We start from the raw sequence: 16,564 nt of genomic DNA, 5'->3' as shown, positions 1-16,564 counted from the left end.
GAGTGAATTCTATGTCATTCTGCACTAGAGTAAGACTACACATTTACATTCACACACGCATACACACACACACACACACACACACACACACATACAGACATGCACACCGAAACACACACATATGCATACTGAGAGAGAAATATATATAGAGAGAAACTGACTAAAAGATACCCTATTTTTATTTTAAAATTAATATTAAGGAAAATAAGACCAGTGCTAAAGTACTCAATTTAATGGAGAGTAAATACACTGCAAGGTAAAATTAATAGTTACTTTTTTTTAAATTTTTTATTTGATATAATTTATTTACATTTCAAATGATTTCCCTTTTCTAGCCCCCCCCACTCCCCGAAAGTCCTCTAAGCCCCCTTCTCTTCCCCTGTCCTCCCACCCACCCCTTCCCACTTCCCTGTTCTGGTTTTGCCAAATACTGTTTCACTGAGTCTTTCCAGAACCAGGGGCCACTCCTCCTTTCTTCTTGTACCTCATTTGATGTGTGGATTATGTTTTGGGTATTCCAGTTTTCTAGGTTAATATCCACTTATTAGTGAGTGCATACCATGATTCACCTTTTGAGTCTGGGTTACCTCACTTAGTATGATATTCTCAAGCTCCATCCATTTGCCTAAGAATTTCATGAATTCATTATTTCTAATGGCTGAATAGTACTCCATTGTGTAGATATACCACATTTTTTGCATCCACTCTTCTGTTGAGGGATACCTGGGTTCTTTCCAGCATCTGGCAGTTATAAATAGGGCTGCTATGAACATAGTAGAGCATGTATCCTTATTACATGGTGGGGAGTCTTCTGGGTATATGCCCAGGAGTGGTATAGCAGGATCTTCTGGAAGTGAGGTGCCCAGTTTTCGAGGAACCGCAGACTGCTTTCCAGAGTGGTTGTACCAATTTGCAACCCCACCAGCAGTGGAGGAGTGTTCCTCTTTCTCCACACCCTCTCCAACACCTGCTGTCTCCTGAATTTTTAATTTTAGCCATTCTGACTGGTTTAAGATGAAATCTTAGGGTTGTTTTGATTTGCATTTCCCTAATGACTAATGAAGTTGAGCATTTTTTAAGATGCTTCTCCGCCATCCGAAGTTCTTCAGGTGAGAATTCTTTGTTTAACTCTGTACCCCATTTTTAATAGGGTTGTTTGGTTTTCTGGAGTCTAACTTCTTGAGTTCTTTATATATATTGGATATTAGCCCTCTATCTGATGTAGGATTGGTGAAGATCTTTTCCCAATTTGTTGGTTGCCGATTTGTCCTCTTGATGGTGTCCTTTGCCTTACAGAAACTTTGTAATTTTATGAGGTCCCATTTGTCAATTCTTGCTCTTAGAGCATACGCTATTGGTGTTCTGTTCAGAAACTTTCTCCCTGTAACCAATGTCCTCAAGGGTCTTCCCCAGTTTCTTTTCTATTAGCTTCAGAGTGTCTGGCTTTATGTGGAGGTCCTTGATCCATTTGGATTTGAGCTTAGTACAAGGAGACAAGGATGGATCAATTTGCATTCTTCTGCATGCTGACCTCCAGTTGAACCAGCACCATTTGTTGAAAAGGCTATCTTTTTTCCATTGGATGTTTTCAGCCTCTTTGTCGAGGATCAAGTGGCCATAGGTGTGTGGGTTCATTTCTGGATCTTCAATCCTGTTTCATTGATCCTCCTGCCTGTCACTGTACCAATACCATGCAGTTTTTAACACTATTGCTCTGTAGTATTGCTTGAGGTCAGGGATACTGATTCCCCCAGATTTTCTTTTGTTGCTGAGAATAGTTATAGCTATCCTGGGTTTTTTGTTGTTCCAGATGAATTTGATAATTGCTCTTTCTAACTCTGTGAAGAATTGAGTTGGGATTTTGATGGGTATTGCATTGAATATGTATAGTGCTTTAGGCAAAATGGCCATTTTAACTATATTGATTCTACCGATCCATGAGCATGGGAGGTTTTCCCATTTTTTGAGGTCTTCTTCCATTTCCTTCTTCAGAGTCTTGAAGTTCTTGTCATACAGATCTTTCACATGTTTGGTAAGAGTCACCCCAAGATACTTTATACTGTTTGTGGCTATTGTGAAGGGGGTCATTTCCCTAATTTCTTTCTCAGCCTGTTTATCCTTTGAGTATAGGAAGGCCACTGATTTGCTTGTGTTGATTTTATAACCTGCCACTTTGCTGAAGTTGTTTATCAGCTGTAGGAGCTCTCTAGTGGAGTTCTTTGGGTCACTTAGGTAGACGATCATGTCGTCTGCAAATAATGATAGTTTGACTTCTTCCTTTCCAATTTGTATCCCTTTGACCTCCTTATGTTGTTGAATTGCCTGAGCTAGTACCTCAAGTACAATATTGAAAAGATAAGGAGAAAGGGGGCAGCCTTGTCTGGTCCCTGATTTCAGTGGGATTGTTTCAAGTTTCTCTCCATTTAGTTTGATGCTGGCTACCGGTTTGCTGTATATTGCTTTTACTATGTTTAGGTATGGGCCTTGAATTCCTGTTCTCTCCAAGACTTTAAGCATGAAAGGATGTTGAATTTTGTCAAATGCTTTTTCAGCATCCAATGAAATGACCATGTGGTTTTGTTCTTTGAGTTTGTTTATGTAGTGGATTGTATTGATGGATTTCCGTATGTGGAACCAACCCTGCATTCCCGGGATAAAGCCTACTTGATCATGGTGGATGATCGTTTTGATGTGTTCTTGGATTCGGTTGGCAAGAATTTTATTGAGTATTTTTGCATCGATGTTCATAAGGGAAATTGGTCTGAAGTTCTTTTTCTTTGTTGGATCTTTTTGTGGCTTTGGTATCAGCGTAATTGTGGCTTCGTAGAAGGAATTGGGTAGTGTTCCTTCTGTTTCTATTTTGTGGAATAGTTTGAAGAGTATTGGTGTTAACTCTTCTTTGAAGGTCTGGTAGAATTCTGCACTGAAGCCATCTGGTCCTGTGCTTTTTTTGGTTGGAAGACTTTCTATGACTCCTTCTATTTCTTTAGGCATTATGGGACTGTTTAGATGGTCTAGTTGGTCCTGATTTAATTTTGGTATTTGGTATCTGTCAAGGAAATTGTCCATTTCCTCCAGATTCTCCAGTTGTGTTGAGTACAGGCTCTTGTAGTAGGATCTGATGATTTTTTGGATTTCCTCAGTTTCCGTTGTTATATCTCCCTTTTCATTTCTAAGTTTGTTAATTTGGATGCTTTCTCTGTGCCCTTTGGTCAGTCTGGCTAAGGGTTTATCTATCTTGTTGATTTTCTCAAAGAACCAGCTCCTGGTTTTGTTGATTTTTTTGTATGGTTCTCTTTGTTTCTACTTGATTGATTTTGGCCCTGAGTTTGAGGATTTCCTGCCTTCTACTCCTCCTGGGCGAAATAGCTTCTTTTTGTTCTAGGGCTTTCAGGTGTGTCATTAAGCTGGTAATGTGTGCTCTCTCCATTTTCTTTTTGGAGGCACTCAGGGCTATGAGTTTTCCTCTTAGCACTGCTTTCATTGTGTCCCATAGATTTGGGTATGTTGTGTTTTCATTTTCATTGTGTTCTAAAAAGTCTTTAATTTCTTTCTTTATTTCTTCCTTGACCAAGGTATCATTGAGTAGAGTATTGTTCAGTTTCCACGTGTATGTGGGTTTTCTGTTGTTTCTGTTGCTATTGAAGACCACTTTTACTCCATAGTGATCAGATAGGACCAAGGATCTCTCCTCCCATTGATGCCTGGCAAGGCAATCCTATGCTACATATGCAGCTGGAGCCATGTGTACTCCTTGGTTGGTGGCTTAGTCTCTGGGAGCTCGGAGAAGGGGGGCGGGGGGGATCTAGTTGGTTGATATTGTTGTTGTTCCTTCAGTTCTTTGTCTAACCCCTCTATTGTGGAGCCTACACTCCGTGCAATGGTTTGCTGCAAGCATCTGACTTTGTGTTTGTAAGACTCTGACAGGGCCGCTCAGAAGAGAGCTTTATCAGACTCCTTTCAGCAAGCAAGCCTTTCTTAGCATCCAGAATAGTGTCAGAGTTTGGTGACTGTATCTGGGATGAGCCCCAGGTGGTCTCTGGATGGCCTTTCCTTCAGTCTCTGCTCTGCACTTTGTCTCCATATTTACTCCTGTGAATATTTTGTTCCCCTTCCTTTTTTTTTATTTGATATATTTTTATTTACATTTCAAATGATTTCCCCTTTCCTGGCTCCCCACTCCCCGAAAGTCCCATAAACCGTCCCCCTGTTCCCCCATCCATCCCTTCCCACATCCCTGTTCTGGTATTGCCCTACACTGCTTTGTTCCCCTTTCTAAGAAGGACCGAAGCACCTACACTTTGGTCTTCCTTCTTCTTGAGCTTCATGTGGTCTATGAATTGTATCTTGGGCATTCCAAGAATTTGGGCTAACATCCACTTATCAGTGAGTGCATACCATGTATGTTTTTTTGTTATTGGGTTACTTCACTCAAGATGATATATTATAGTCCCATCCATTTGCCTAAGGATTTCATGAATTCATAATTTTTTAATAGCTGAATAGTACTCCATAGTGTAAATGTACCACATATTCTGTTTCCATTCCTCTGTTGAGGGTTGTCTGGCTTCTTTCCGGCTTCTGGCTATTATAAATAAGGCTGCTGTGAACATAGTGGAGCATGTGTCCTTGTTATATAAGGAGAATCGTTTGGGTTTATGTCCAGGAGTGATATAGCTGGGTCCTCAGGTAATTCTATTTCCAATTTTTTTGAGGAATTGTCAGAGTGATTTCCAGAGTAGTTGTAGCAACTTGAAATTCCAGCAACAATGGAGGAGTATTCCCCTTTCTCCACATCCTCATCAGCATCTTCTGTCACCTGAGTTTTTAATCTTAGGCATTTGGACTGGTGTGAGTGGGATCTTTTAACTGTGTTTTAACTTTGTTTTAGGCTTTTATTTGTTATTACTACTCTCAAAATCTGTTTGATTTCTCCAAATAACAATTGTTTAGCCACCCAGAATGTCATAGTAGTATATAGCATTTGCCCAAAATAAGATGGTCAAGTCATTACTTTGGCATTTCATGTAATAGCTCATAAATGTTTCTCAATTTTTTTAATTGTTATGAAAGCACATTTAAAAGAAAAAAAGCATGGATTTTCCATTTGTTGTACTATAATGGGAAAGAATGTAGTTTTAAATTGGTTTTTGATTTTTTCCCCTAAAAAGACTTACTTTAATCAATCAAGACTGCGCATTTTATTCAGAGTTATTTATTCATTTTTCTTTTACTGTATTTCATTCTATTTCAATTTTGGGGGTGGATTTAAAAAACAATTAGTATGGAGGTTTCTCAAATGATGTATTTAAGAATGTGTTTTCTGTGCCCATCATTGCCATTATATGTACATCTGTTAAAAAGATATTCAGTGTACAACTTATTTTATGTGATGCATGGGTATCTTTCTGGCCAGAAGGAAGCTTACCTCTCTTTTTTGTTTTTTTTATTAATTGGCATCAGACAACTCATGTGTTTATGAGGTATAAAGTTGTATTTTGATACACTGGAATAGTATTTAATAATAAAGTCAGGAAAATTAGCATTTCTATTTTCTTAGTCACTTTATACTAGCAATAGTCTCATCTGTCCTTCTAGCTGTACTGAAATGTACAATGGATTATGGTTAGACATAATCACCCTACTCTGTTGTAGAACTAGAACTTATTCTGCCTCTATAACCTTTTTTGTGCTTATTTAAGCAGCCTTTCTCTCTCCTGGTCAAGTGATAGTCCTGTTGTTGGCTTATTGCATTTAACATGATTGGCTTTGGTCTCATCCCTGCTGACATGAATAAGAGAATAAGATGATTTTATTCTTTTTATATTTAAACAATATTCCATTCTATCTGTGAACTATATTTTACAAAAATCTATCCAGCACTGGGCATATTCAGATGATTGTATATATCTTGATTTTCAACACTGCTGCAATAAATGTGGGTGTGAAGATGTCTGTTATATACTGGTGTCTTTCATTTGTATACATGCTTGAAGAGTTATAACTGGATTATGTAGTAGTTCCATCTATATACTTTTAATTTTTAAGCTTTATTAAAGTGCCAGGTTCATTTCAGAGGCATATTTTTGTTTTACTATGACTGATGGCCACCATTTCTCTGTCCTTATAATATTCTAAACATATTTAAAACCAAGAAAAGGGTGAGCTTCCGTCTTTAAAAACTAATCAGATAATCAGATAAATAACATATTGTTGGCAGAGGGACCTGGGCAATGGTTATGAAACACAAGAGGACGTTCTTAGTTTGTATGAGTTAAAGGGTAGCCAGATTGCAACTGTTGTAGAAATACAGATAGATGGGCAATCTCACCAACTATTTAAAGAAGACTTAAGAGACTTCCTCCAGTAACATTGATCTGTTTTGGTCTGCTCAGCAGTCATCAAGCCATAGTTCTTCAGTTAAGTGATGCACTTGCCTTCCATTCTGGGATGTGAACTGTCTTTTTCATTCACCACTTGCATTTTTTCTTTAATGTCTTCGATAGAACTAGGCCACTAAATGGTTTAGGAGATTTTCCTTGAATTTTGAAAGAATATTGAGCTTTTCATCTTGATGATGGTGCTTTGGCTTCTTTTCTTTTTTTTTTTTCTGTTTAATCCTTTATCTGGAATATCTCCTATAGATTTATTAACTGGAGCAGTGAATAATCTGTGATTCTGATTATTCTGAATCATTAAAATCATTATTTTCTCCAGGTTTACCACCTCTTCCTCTTGCTCTTCCTCCTCTTGCTCCTCCTCCTCCTCTTCACCAAAGTCATCATCATCATTATAATCAGCTTGTAGTTTGTTTTATTCTCTGGAGTCTTGGTACTATTTCTTCCAGGGTTGATGGCTTTCAAGGTATACTTAAGAGTTTTGTGTGTTCCTCTTCTTGATCCTCTGATGGTGATTCTTCCTCCATAACTGCTAGGTGCTGTGCAGTAACATGCAAATCCTTATGCTATGCCTCAGTCTGATGACCACAGGTAATGTCACTTCAAAACCCCTGAGAAAACCATAGGCTATACAGACATTTTCAAAGTCTTCATCAATACTTCTCCAAAGATAGCCTTCGCAAGTCCTAGCTTCTGCCTCAGTGGCACCGAGTTCATCTTTTGCCAAATTGGCTATTTAATAATAGGTGTAATAGCGGCTCTTGATCACCATTTTGTCCTCACAGTGATCATCTATGTTTTGCTTTTAGTTTATGAGCAAAAAAGGCAATTCTTAGACTTTGTTCATGACAATTGAATCTCCTCTAGGATGTTAGCACAAATTTCAATAAGAGGGAACCAAACTGAGTTTCCTGATTAAGATAGTCCTCTTGTTACTCTTTTGTTGGTATCCAGATGTCTTTGGAGAAATACCTCTTTAGATCATTTCTCATTTGCTTTAGTCATAGTTCACTAATGGAGCTGACCTGATAGAATGAGGAAAATAAAAATCGTGTGTGTGTGTGTGTGTGTGTGTGTGTGTGTGTGTGTGTGTGTGTGTTTGAGTTGACTCCAGATGTAGTCAACTGGACAACCAAGATTAGTCATAATACCACTTGTCTTAGTCAGGGTTTCTATTCCTGCACAAACATCATGACCAAGAAGCAAGTTGGGGAGGAAAGGTTTTATTCAGCTTACACTTCTGCATTGCTGTTCATCACAAAAGGAACTCAGGACTGGAACTCAAGCAGGTTAGGAAGCAGGAGCTGATGCAGAGGCCATGGAGAGATGTTCCTTACTGGCTTCCTTCCCCTGGCTTGCTCAGCCTGCTCTCATATAGAACCCAAGAATACCAGCCCAAAGGTGGTACCACCCACAAGGGGCCCTCCCCACTTGATCACTAATTGAGAAAATGCCCCACAGCTGGATCTCATGGAGGCACTTCCCCAACTGAAGCTCCTTTCTCTGTGATAACTCCAGCCTGTGTCAAGTTGACACACACAAAACCAGCCAGTACACCACTTTTACTTTTATTGAAAATAGCTTTATTTTTTTTCAGAATATATTCTGCTTATGGTTTCTCCTCACTCTACTCCTCCCAGTTCCTCTCCACTTCCACTCACATCTGGAACCACCCTATCTTTATCTTGACTTATAAAACAAATAGGCTTTAATATATGCATATATATGTATATATGTGTGTGTGCCCATATATGTATATGTATATGTATATATATATATACATATATGTGCCCATATATGTATATGTATATGTATATGTATATATATATATATATATATATATATATATAGAGAGAGAGAGAGAGAGAGAGAGAGATACAATAAGATAGAATAAAAACTAGTACATTGAAATAAGACAAAACAAACAAGAGTCCAAAAAAAAACAGCGCACAGAAATGTGATATAGACACAGAGATACATGTTTCCACGTATACAGAAATACCATTTTTAAAAAACCCACCAAAATGTAAGCCATATGTGGGCAAAGGACCTGTAGTGTAAAAAAAGAAAGAAATTATATATAAATAAAAACAAAACATAAGATAACATCTAAAAATCACTGATATGAACTTATGAGGCAAGCAATCTCCAGCAATGCTGTTGAGTTCATTTTATGTTGGCATTTACTGTTGTATGTACCTTTCAGAATAGTTTGTTTCCCCAGTGAGACACCCTTGGATAATGCTACATTTCCTCTGGAAATAGTTATCAAGTGGCAATTGCATCTGGGTTAGCGATGGGGACATGTATCCACTTCTCCTGTCAGCTATAAGACTCCAGCTGGTAGAGACCTGTGTAGGCCTGTGTGCCTCCTCAATTTCTGTTAGTTCATATGTGTGTCAGTCCTGATGAAATAGACATAGCTTGTTTCCTTAATGTTTTCCTTCATTCCTCCTGGCTTTTATATTCTTTCTGACTCCTTTTTGACGGGGTTCCCTGAACCTTTAGGGCCTAGTGCTCCAAAGAACGCTCATTTTATGCATAATACAGAAGCGGTGGGCCTGTATTCGTTTCCATCTGCTGGAGGACAAAGCTTCTGTGGTCATGGCTGAACAAGGCACTGGCCTATGAGTATGGAGGAATGTCTTTTTATTGCTCTATTTATTGCTCTATTTTTGTTTAAGAACAGACGTATTTGGTTCTACCCTAGGTCCTAAGGTTATCTAGTTCCAGGTTCTTGGTCACCCAAGCAGTGTTTGGTGTAGGTTTTATTTCGTGGAGTAGGCCTTATGTCATTATTGGATGGTTACTCCCACTATCTTTGGGCAGACATTGCCCTGGCCTATTTTGCAGGAAGAACAGGATTGTAGGTCAAAGAGCGTCATTTTCAAATATTCTTAAAAATCATTTAAAGATAGTTTTTATATACCTTTAATATTGTTAAATTATTGAATTTGAGTTATTTGTCTTCTTATTATTGACTTGCTTGAGGTTCTTCTATCTCCTTAGTGTTAGCCCATGGATTTTGCAACCTCATCTAAAACCTCCTTGATTGGGACAGGGCTCTCTTCTCACCTATGGTCACTTCTATTGCTTTCAAAGTTTTTAGTTTATTTTTGTCCTTCATTGATTGTAAAATTTTATACACATACATACATACATACATATACACATACATATGGAAGCTTTTATGTATGATATATATGGCTAGAAACAAGGATACAGTTTCATTCTTTGGCACATTGCAGAATTTTCACACAATTTTACTTCAACAACAATAGAAATATTTAGATAAAAGTAAAGCTGTGTAAGTGTGTATGTGACTGTACACAGAACATAGGTAGGAAATAAATGGTCTAAATGTTAAGTGCAGCATTGCAAGCCCTCAACAGTGCAAGCTTATAGCTATTACTGTTCCCAAGAATGAAAGGACTCAGAAATTGTATCATATTGTTTCAGTCAGGACTGAGAACACTTTTCTATGCTTTAATTGTATTTCTCATTGCTGAATGTGCTGTTCACTAGGATAGCTGTGTATATCTGAGGCTGTTTAATTAATGTAAGTAAATGTGAGTTAAACCTGTTCTACTTGCATACTTCAGTCTGTTATTACAGTGCAGTAATATTTCCACCATGCAGGAAGTTGTGTTGGACAGAGCTGGATGCTTTTGTAATTTATCAAGATAAATAGTTCAGGGGTCTGTCTTCTCTTAGAAAAATCAATACAAGAAACACTGAAGGTATAGGTTTTGAGTCCTTTCATTTCCTTTTACTGTTCTGTGTATTGAGGACATAGAGATTTGTATGGTGCTTAGAGAAACCTCTGTTGGCACTGCAGTAGATACTCCACTTCTGCAGGAATGGCAATGCTTTTGTCTCTTTCAAACTGAAGCTGCCTGGTAACTTATCCTTTGTACAAATGGCTCCTTCTCTTAAATAATTGGAAACCATTTCCATTTGATTTATGGATGTCTCGTTAAGGAGGCTGATGAGAGCTGTCACAGTAAGTGAAGACTCTCCTTGCAACCGATTCGATTTCTATAGGCAAGTCTGCCTAGGTTGAACAGTATTAGGAAATTACTGCTTCTACCGTGTAAACTTGCAATGATCTGTTATGAGACAGAAGGGGCTAAATGCTTAGACAATGATACATAGTTTTCTCATGATAATAACAGTGACTTCAAAGTCCTTGTGGAAATTATTTTCTATTTGATGTTTAATTCTTTTCCGTACTTACCCTGTTTTCAGTTTAATGGCTGTATTCTTGTGTTAGTCAGTTTGCCATTACTGTAACAAATACCCAAGATAAAATCAAATTGAAGGATAGAATGGCCTATTTTGGCTCATGATTTTAAGGGTGGTTAGACCATAAATGATTGGCTCTGATGCTGTAGGAATATAGTGTCTTAGTGTATCAAGGTGGCAGCACATGGCAGAGTAAATTCATTTTGTTGACTGAGAAAGAAAAAGAGAAAGAGGAGGGATTAGCCCTCAATATTCATGCTAAACCCTGCCTGCTCTGACCAGAAGATGTAACATAGGCCCTAAGCTTCTATGGATCCAGTTTCCCATTAGGGCCACAGACTGGGGACTAAGTCACTAACACACGCCCCCTGGGAGACACATTTTCAGACCATAACTGTTTATTGACTTCTCCAGAGTGATTAATATAATTTAAAATGATTTGAATTATGAAGTCAGAGGTTTTAAAATGATGTACTTCAGTTTATGGCTGTTACGGGCCTTTGTTTCAGCCAGATCCCTCTATATTTAGTTGACAGCACCTCACTGTCTTGAGCCCTTGCCTGGGTACATGCTAGGAGTTACTGAACAATTTTTTTTTTGCTCCTGGGTGTGTCAAGAAGTTACAGAAAGATTTTCTACAACTTAAAAACAGCCATTCCTACTTTTATTATGTTTTGATAAATAAAGTATAATTATTTTATTTTAATGATTTGGGTTTTGATATATAGAGGATTTAATGATGTGTTTGGACCTTTACTATGGCTGAATTATAAAAGCACAAATCTATATACTGCTCTATCAGAAAGGTTCAAAGGGAACTTTCATCAAATCAGCAAGTTAATGCCACCATTTCTAAACTACTGTTTTTTTTTATTCGATATATTTTTTATTTACATTTCAAATGATTTCCCCTTTCCTGGCTCCCCACTCTCCAAAAGTCCCATAAGCCCTCTTCCCCTGCTTGTTCCCCCATTCCCCACTTACCACTTCTCTGTTCTGGTATTGCCCTATACTGCTGCACTGAGTCTTGCCAAAACCAGGGACCACTCCTCCGTTCTTTTTGAACATCATTTAATATGTGGATTATGTCTTGGGTATTCCAAGTTTCTAGGCTAATATCCACTTATCAGTGAGTGCATACCATGATTGATCCTTTGAGACTGGGTTACCCCACTTAGTATGATGTTCTCCAGCTCCATCTATTTGTCTAAGAATTTCATGAATTCATTGTTTCTAATGGCTGAATAGTACTCCATTGTGTATATATATCACATTTTTTGAATCCATTACTGCATTGAGGGATACCTGGGTTCCTTCCAGCTTCTGGATATTATAAATAGGGCTGCTATGAACATAGTGGAGCATGTATCACTATTACATGCTGGGGAGTCCTCTGGGTATATGCCCAGGAGTGGTATAGCCGGGTCCTCTGGAAGTGACAAGCCCAGTTTTCTGAGGAACCGCCAGACTGATTTCCAGAGTGCTTGTACCAATTTGTAACCCTACTTTTATTTTTTTTAAAAAAGAAAATCTACATTTTATATAATTTACATAAATGTATTTTAGCACTATGGAAAGCTGGAGAAAGTTCAGTATTGAATGTAGTTGAAATATTAATATATTTGTTGTAGACTATGGTCCTCAGTTAAGGAAATGCATTGGATTCAGCTCATGTGATTCTCAAGTACCATTTTGTCTGTACTATCTGGGAAGGTCCCTACCACACAGGTGCCTGCTTCCAGTTTAATGTACTGGTGACTTGAAATCTTTCATAAGGACTTTGTGGCATGGGAATTAAACAGCAGTGTTTAAAATATTTCAAGCTCATACCTTTGTGAGTTTTATTTGTATGTCTTTGTTGATGAGTGTCACAAGAACTGAGAGGCAGAGTTGGTCTCTTCTGATGTCCTAGAGCACAGAGCAGCTTCTCTGTCTTGCCTCATTTTACCCAAAAAGGATAAGGGAAAACATCATCATTCTTTTTTGTTTTAACTATCTCCCTAAAACTTCATTTCCAATCTTTGTATTGCAATATCAATTTCATTGTACCGATATGATCCAGCATTTCTTTTTCAGTGGTGTTTATGGAGTGAACCTCTGGTATATGTATTTTTGCATACTTCTGATTACCTCCTTGATGTACTGGCCAAGGGCATAGCCTATTTAAGTGTAAATGTGTCTTTTCATGTTAGCATTCATTTTTAAAGAGCAAAATTCCATCACTGACCCAAGCAAGAGGGAACATTTGCAGACTTATTTGGAAAATTTGGGTCTTAATACACTTCAGCAGAGCGCATGGAAAAGGCAGGGTGCCCTTCCCTGAGCAAGCTTCTGTGGGCTTCCATGCTGCGATGGCTCAGAGTCCTTATGTAGCAGTTGGCTCTGATATGCTTGCCCAGACACAAATTGAATCCGACAGGACTGATGTCTCCTGGACTTTGCTGCCATCTGAAATGCTGGCGTGAGAAAGGCGGTGGCAGGGGGAGGAGAGAGGCGAGGAGAGCTGATTCCTGTAGCTCGTTTCCTCTGAAGCTTTGCGATTTCCAACAGCTGATAGCTGCGAACTGCTTGATAAGCTGTTTTCCAGATGAGATTGATAACCAATCACTGTTCTGGAACAGCTGGCTAGCTTTCTGATTCAAGATGTGTCTCAGTGTTCAGCTCAGTTCTTCATGCCACAAATCTGTCTCAAAACAAACAAACAAACAACAAACAAAAGAAGGGCCTGTGGAGGTGAATGGTAACTCTTCCTTTTCGCTGCTTTGTTCCTGCATCCAAACTATTCCTGCATATTAATGAAGACCCAGGCTTTTTTATTTAATAAAAACAGTATTTTAATTTTCAAATTTAGTGTCAGAAAAGACAAACTGTTTATGATAGCTGCACTGCTATTCTTTTAAGATCCACTTATTTTGTGGTGTAAGGTTGTGTTGGGGCATCTCTACTCTATATCCCTTCAAAGTCTCCTGTGTTTCAGACATTCAGAGATATGAAAATTAAAGGTGCACAGTTTCATTTTGCAAACAAAACCTTGTGATCTTAAGTTCTCATCATTGAGACAGAGGAGGCTATAATATCTGGCACAGCCTCTCCACTTATTTTTTTTTATTTAGTCTCCTCTTTGTCAGAAGCTATGCTGTATTTTCAAGTGTTCTGTAAGCACAGCTCCATGTCACTTTGAGAATCACACTCCAGATTATGTCTTAGAGCCTGTCAGTGACCCCCTCATTCCCTCCCATTTCTGTTCCACTGCTGTAACAACCAACTCATTATTTAAGGGGAAATGGCTTTAAGGGAATTTTATTTACTATTGTGTGTATGTGTGTGTGTGTGTGTGTGCGCGCACATGTGCATGCGCCTGCTCATACACATGTGTATATATAACATGACACACGTAGAGGTCAGAGAACAGCTTCTAAATGTTGGTTTCCTCTTTCTTCTGTGGGTTCTGGAGATTAAACTAAGGTCATCAGTCCTGTGAAGCAGGCACCTTTACTCCAGGAGCCATCTTGTGAGCAAGCCATCGCCTTTGAGTTTCATCTTATGTCTCACCTGGAACTCTTGCTATGAACTTAATGGCATTCTGCACTGTTTCTGATGCAGCTGCCAGTAAATTTTCCCAGCACCTAGTTTTCTATTTTTCCTCTGCTCTTAAGCAGTATAGCGCTTGTTTTTGTGCTGGCTGGGTAATGAGCACTAGACATAGACTAATAGCCAAGGAGCTCTTTGTGTTCTCTGTTGTATCATCTTCTGTTCTCCTAATAGTTACCTCATTCTAACCCTGTGGCCCTCACAAACCGTGTGGATCCCAAACCACTTCCCTGAAATGAGGAACACAAGAGAACGTCAGAAGTGTAGCCTGTTGTGGTGCCTAGTTTTCTGTTTTAACAAGCTAGCCCTACTTCAGCACACCAGCACCTACTGTTTTCAAAGCTTTGCATGGAGTTCAGGGAATACCCATTCCTCATCCTGTTAAAATCCTGCTCATGTATGCTCAAGGCTTCCCCGCACTGCATGGCAGTCCACAAACATCTGAAACTCCAGACTCGGGGAATTGGACATGCTCTTTTGGCCTCCATGGGCACCAGGCATAAATGTGGTAAACAGTTAGGGTACGTACATGGTACACACAGACACACACATAGATACAGCCACAGCCACACAATACACACACATACCACACACACATACACAGGCAAAACATCCTTATAAGCCTTCCTTTATTCTGTCATTAATGAATGGACAGATTATTAGGCATTACTTAAAGCTCTGGTGTACCTTTTTCCATGATGCGCTCACACAGATTTTTGCATGAAGAGCCTGTGTCCCCCACCCTTAGAATATAGTGGCCAAAAGATGGCATAGAAATTAGTTCTTGTTGATTGGTTGTAGGAGGCAAGAATGCTAGGAACCCTCCATTTTACAATCCTAGCTCCCAATACAAAGACATGACATCTCCAGTGTTTATTGTGTTTTTACAATAGGGCATGTCTTTCTAGGTTGTGGTAGGGCATGGGGAAAGAGTGAGAAATCTAAATGTCTCTGTGTTTTCTTCTTTTGTCTCCCCCCTTCACAGGCTCTAAAAGGGTTCCAGCTGAAGTTTCTGAGCAGACCAGTCGCTGTGGCTCCCTAGGCTGAGTTTCCAAGCTGCCCGTTCATGCTGTTGACAAGCTGCAGGATGGTGCCCGTGGCCAGGCCGCTGTCGCTGCTCCTCACCTTCTTCCTCTGCGCCTGTGCTGAGAGTAAGCCATCCTGCCCTTCTCTGGGGAGCTGTGGCCATAATGAGTGGTTTTGTTTGCAGTTGGCACCAGGCTCAGGGCTCTGAATATATTTCCTTGGGAAGTATATCCTGAAACACTGTGGGATCCTCCTTGGCTTCTTGCCAGCCTTTGAAAGAGATTATTGATGTGTCTCTTCCACTACCTCCTCTTCTGTTTAAGGCCTCTTTGCTTATGTGTCTAACTCTTCCTACTGCTTATTTATATTTTTATCTATTTTTCTCATATTTCCTCCCAGCCTTGCGACAAAGAAAAAAGGAGACCAACAATATCACTTAAACTGTGGCTGACCAATTGGTAGCGTTAATATGTAAACACTGTTGAGACCCAATAGAAATTTCTTTAGTTGTATGGAAATTTCTATGTTTAGAAAAACGCACAATGTCACATTGAGCCCAATTAAACTTGCAAGCCCCTTGTAGCTGTCACAGCAGCTGTTCTGATGTACTGTTTCCGACAGCTGTCGTGGAGTACAATATTCAAACAAATCAAGCAGAACTGACAACTTTGTGGCTGGGTGGAGGGTCTGGAAGTGGGAAAAAAATTTTATGCAATGCAGACGCGAAAGTTTCAGCTTCTGGACTCGATTTATGAAACTGGGATTGTGGTCAATTAGCTTGCCAGCTAATGAGATGATCATATCTTCTTCGTAACTAGCAATCATTAGTTCTATACTGTTCACATCTGTTTCTTTCCATATGTATTCTGTGGCATTCACATGACAATAGTGCCCATTTTGCCATGCCTATTTCTTATTTCTTTAGGAGCTTTGTAGTTCATATGTGATTTAGTCATCCTCTTGAGGAGTCCCCTGGTGTGATTAACATGTATAACATCTGCAGTCATTAACTTTCCCTCCACTGGCTGTCCCAGGGAGATTAAATTTGATTCATGTTAAGGATACCTCAAAGACAAAGAGCCTATGTCATCTTAGCACTTTCTTATTAATTGTGTCTTGACAAGAATTTCCTCACTAACAACCAAATGCTTTATTTAAATATGGATCTATTTTCTAAAGGAATCTTTCAAGAAGGAAAATATGTTATTAATAGAATGTATGTGGAACATACATGTTCTAAGTGCAGCATTCTGTGGTTAAGTTTAATATATATATATATATATATATATATATATATATATATA

The 16,564-nt window shown here is 38.9% G+C and overlaps 1 protein-coding gene across 1 annotated transcript in view; it reads left to right on the top strand.

The window, feature by feature from the left end:
* Positions 1–16,564, top strand: part of Ptprd (protein tyrosine phosphatase receptor type D) — a 511,224-nt gene that overhangs the window by 122,819 nt on the left and 371,841 nt on the right. The window contains exon 2 of the mRNA XM_052176673.1: positions 15,220–15,385. Coding sequence (XP_052032633.1) covers positions 15,301–15,385 — 85 coding nt within the window. The 5' untranslated portion in view covers positions 15,220–15,300. The remainder of the gene's footprint in view (positions 1–15,219; positions 15,386–16,564) is intronic.

Source organism: Apodemus sylvaticus, chromosome 3 (assembly GCF_947179515.1).
Source record: "Apodemus sylvaticus chromosome 3, mApoSyl1.1, whole genome shotgun sequence".
NCBI classification, from domain to species: domain Eukaryota; kingdom Metazoa; phylum Chordata; class Mammalia; order Rodentia; family Muridae; genus Apodemus; species Apodemus sylvaticus.
The sequence above is the reverse complement of the archived record's forward strand: the minus strand, read 5'-3'. Positions and strand labels throughout refer to the sequence as shown.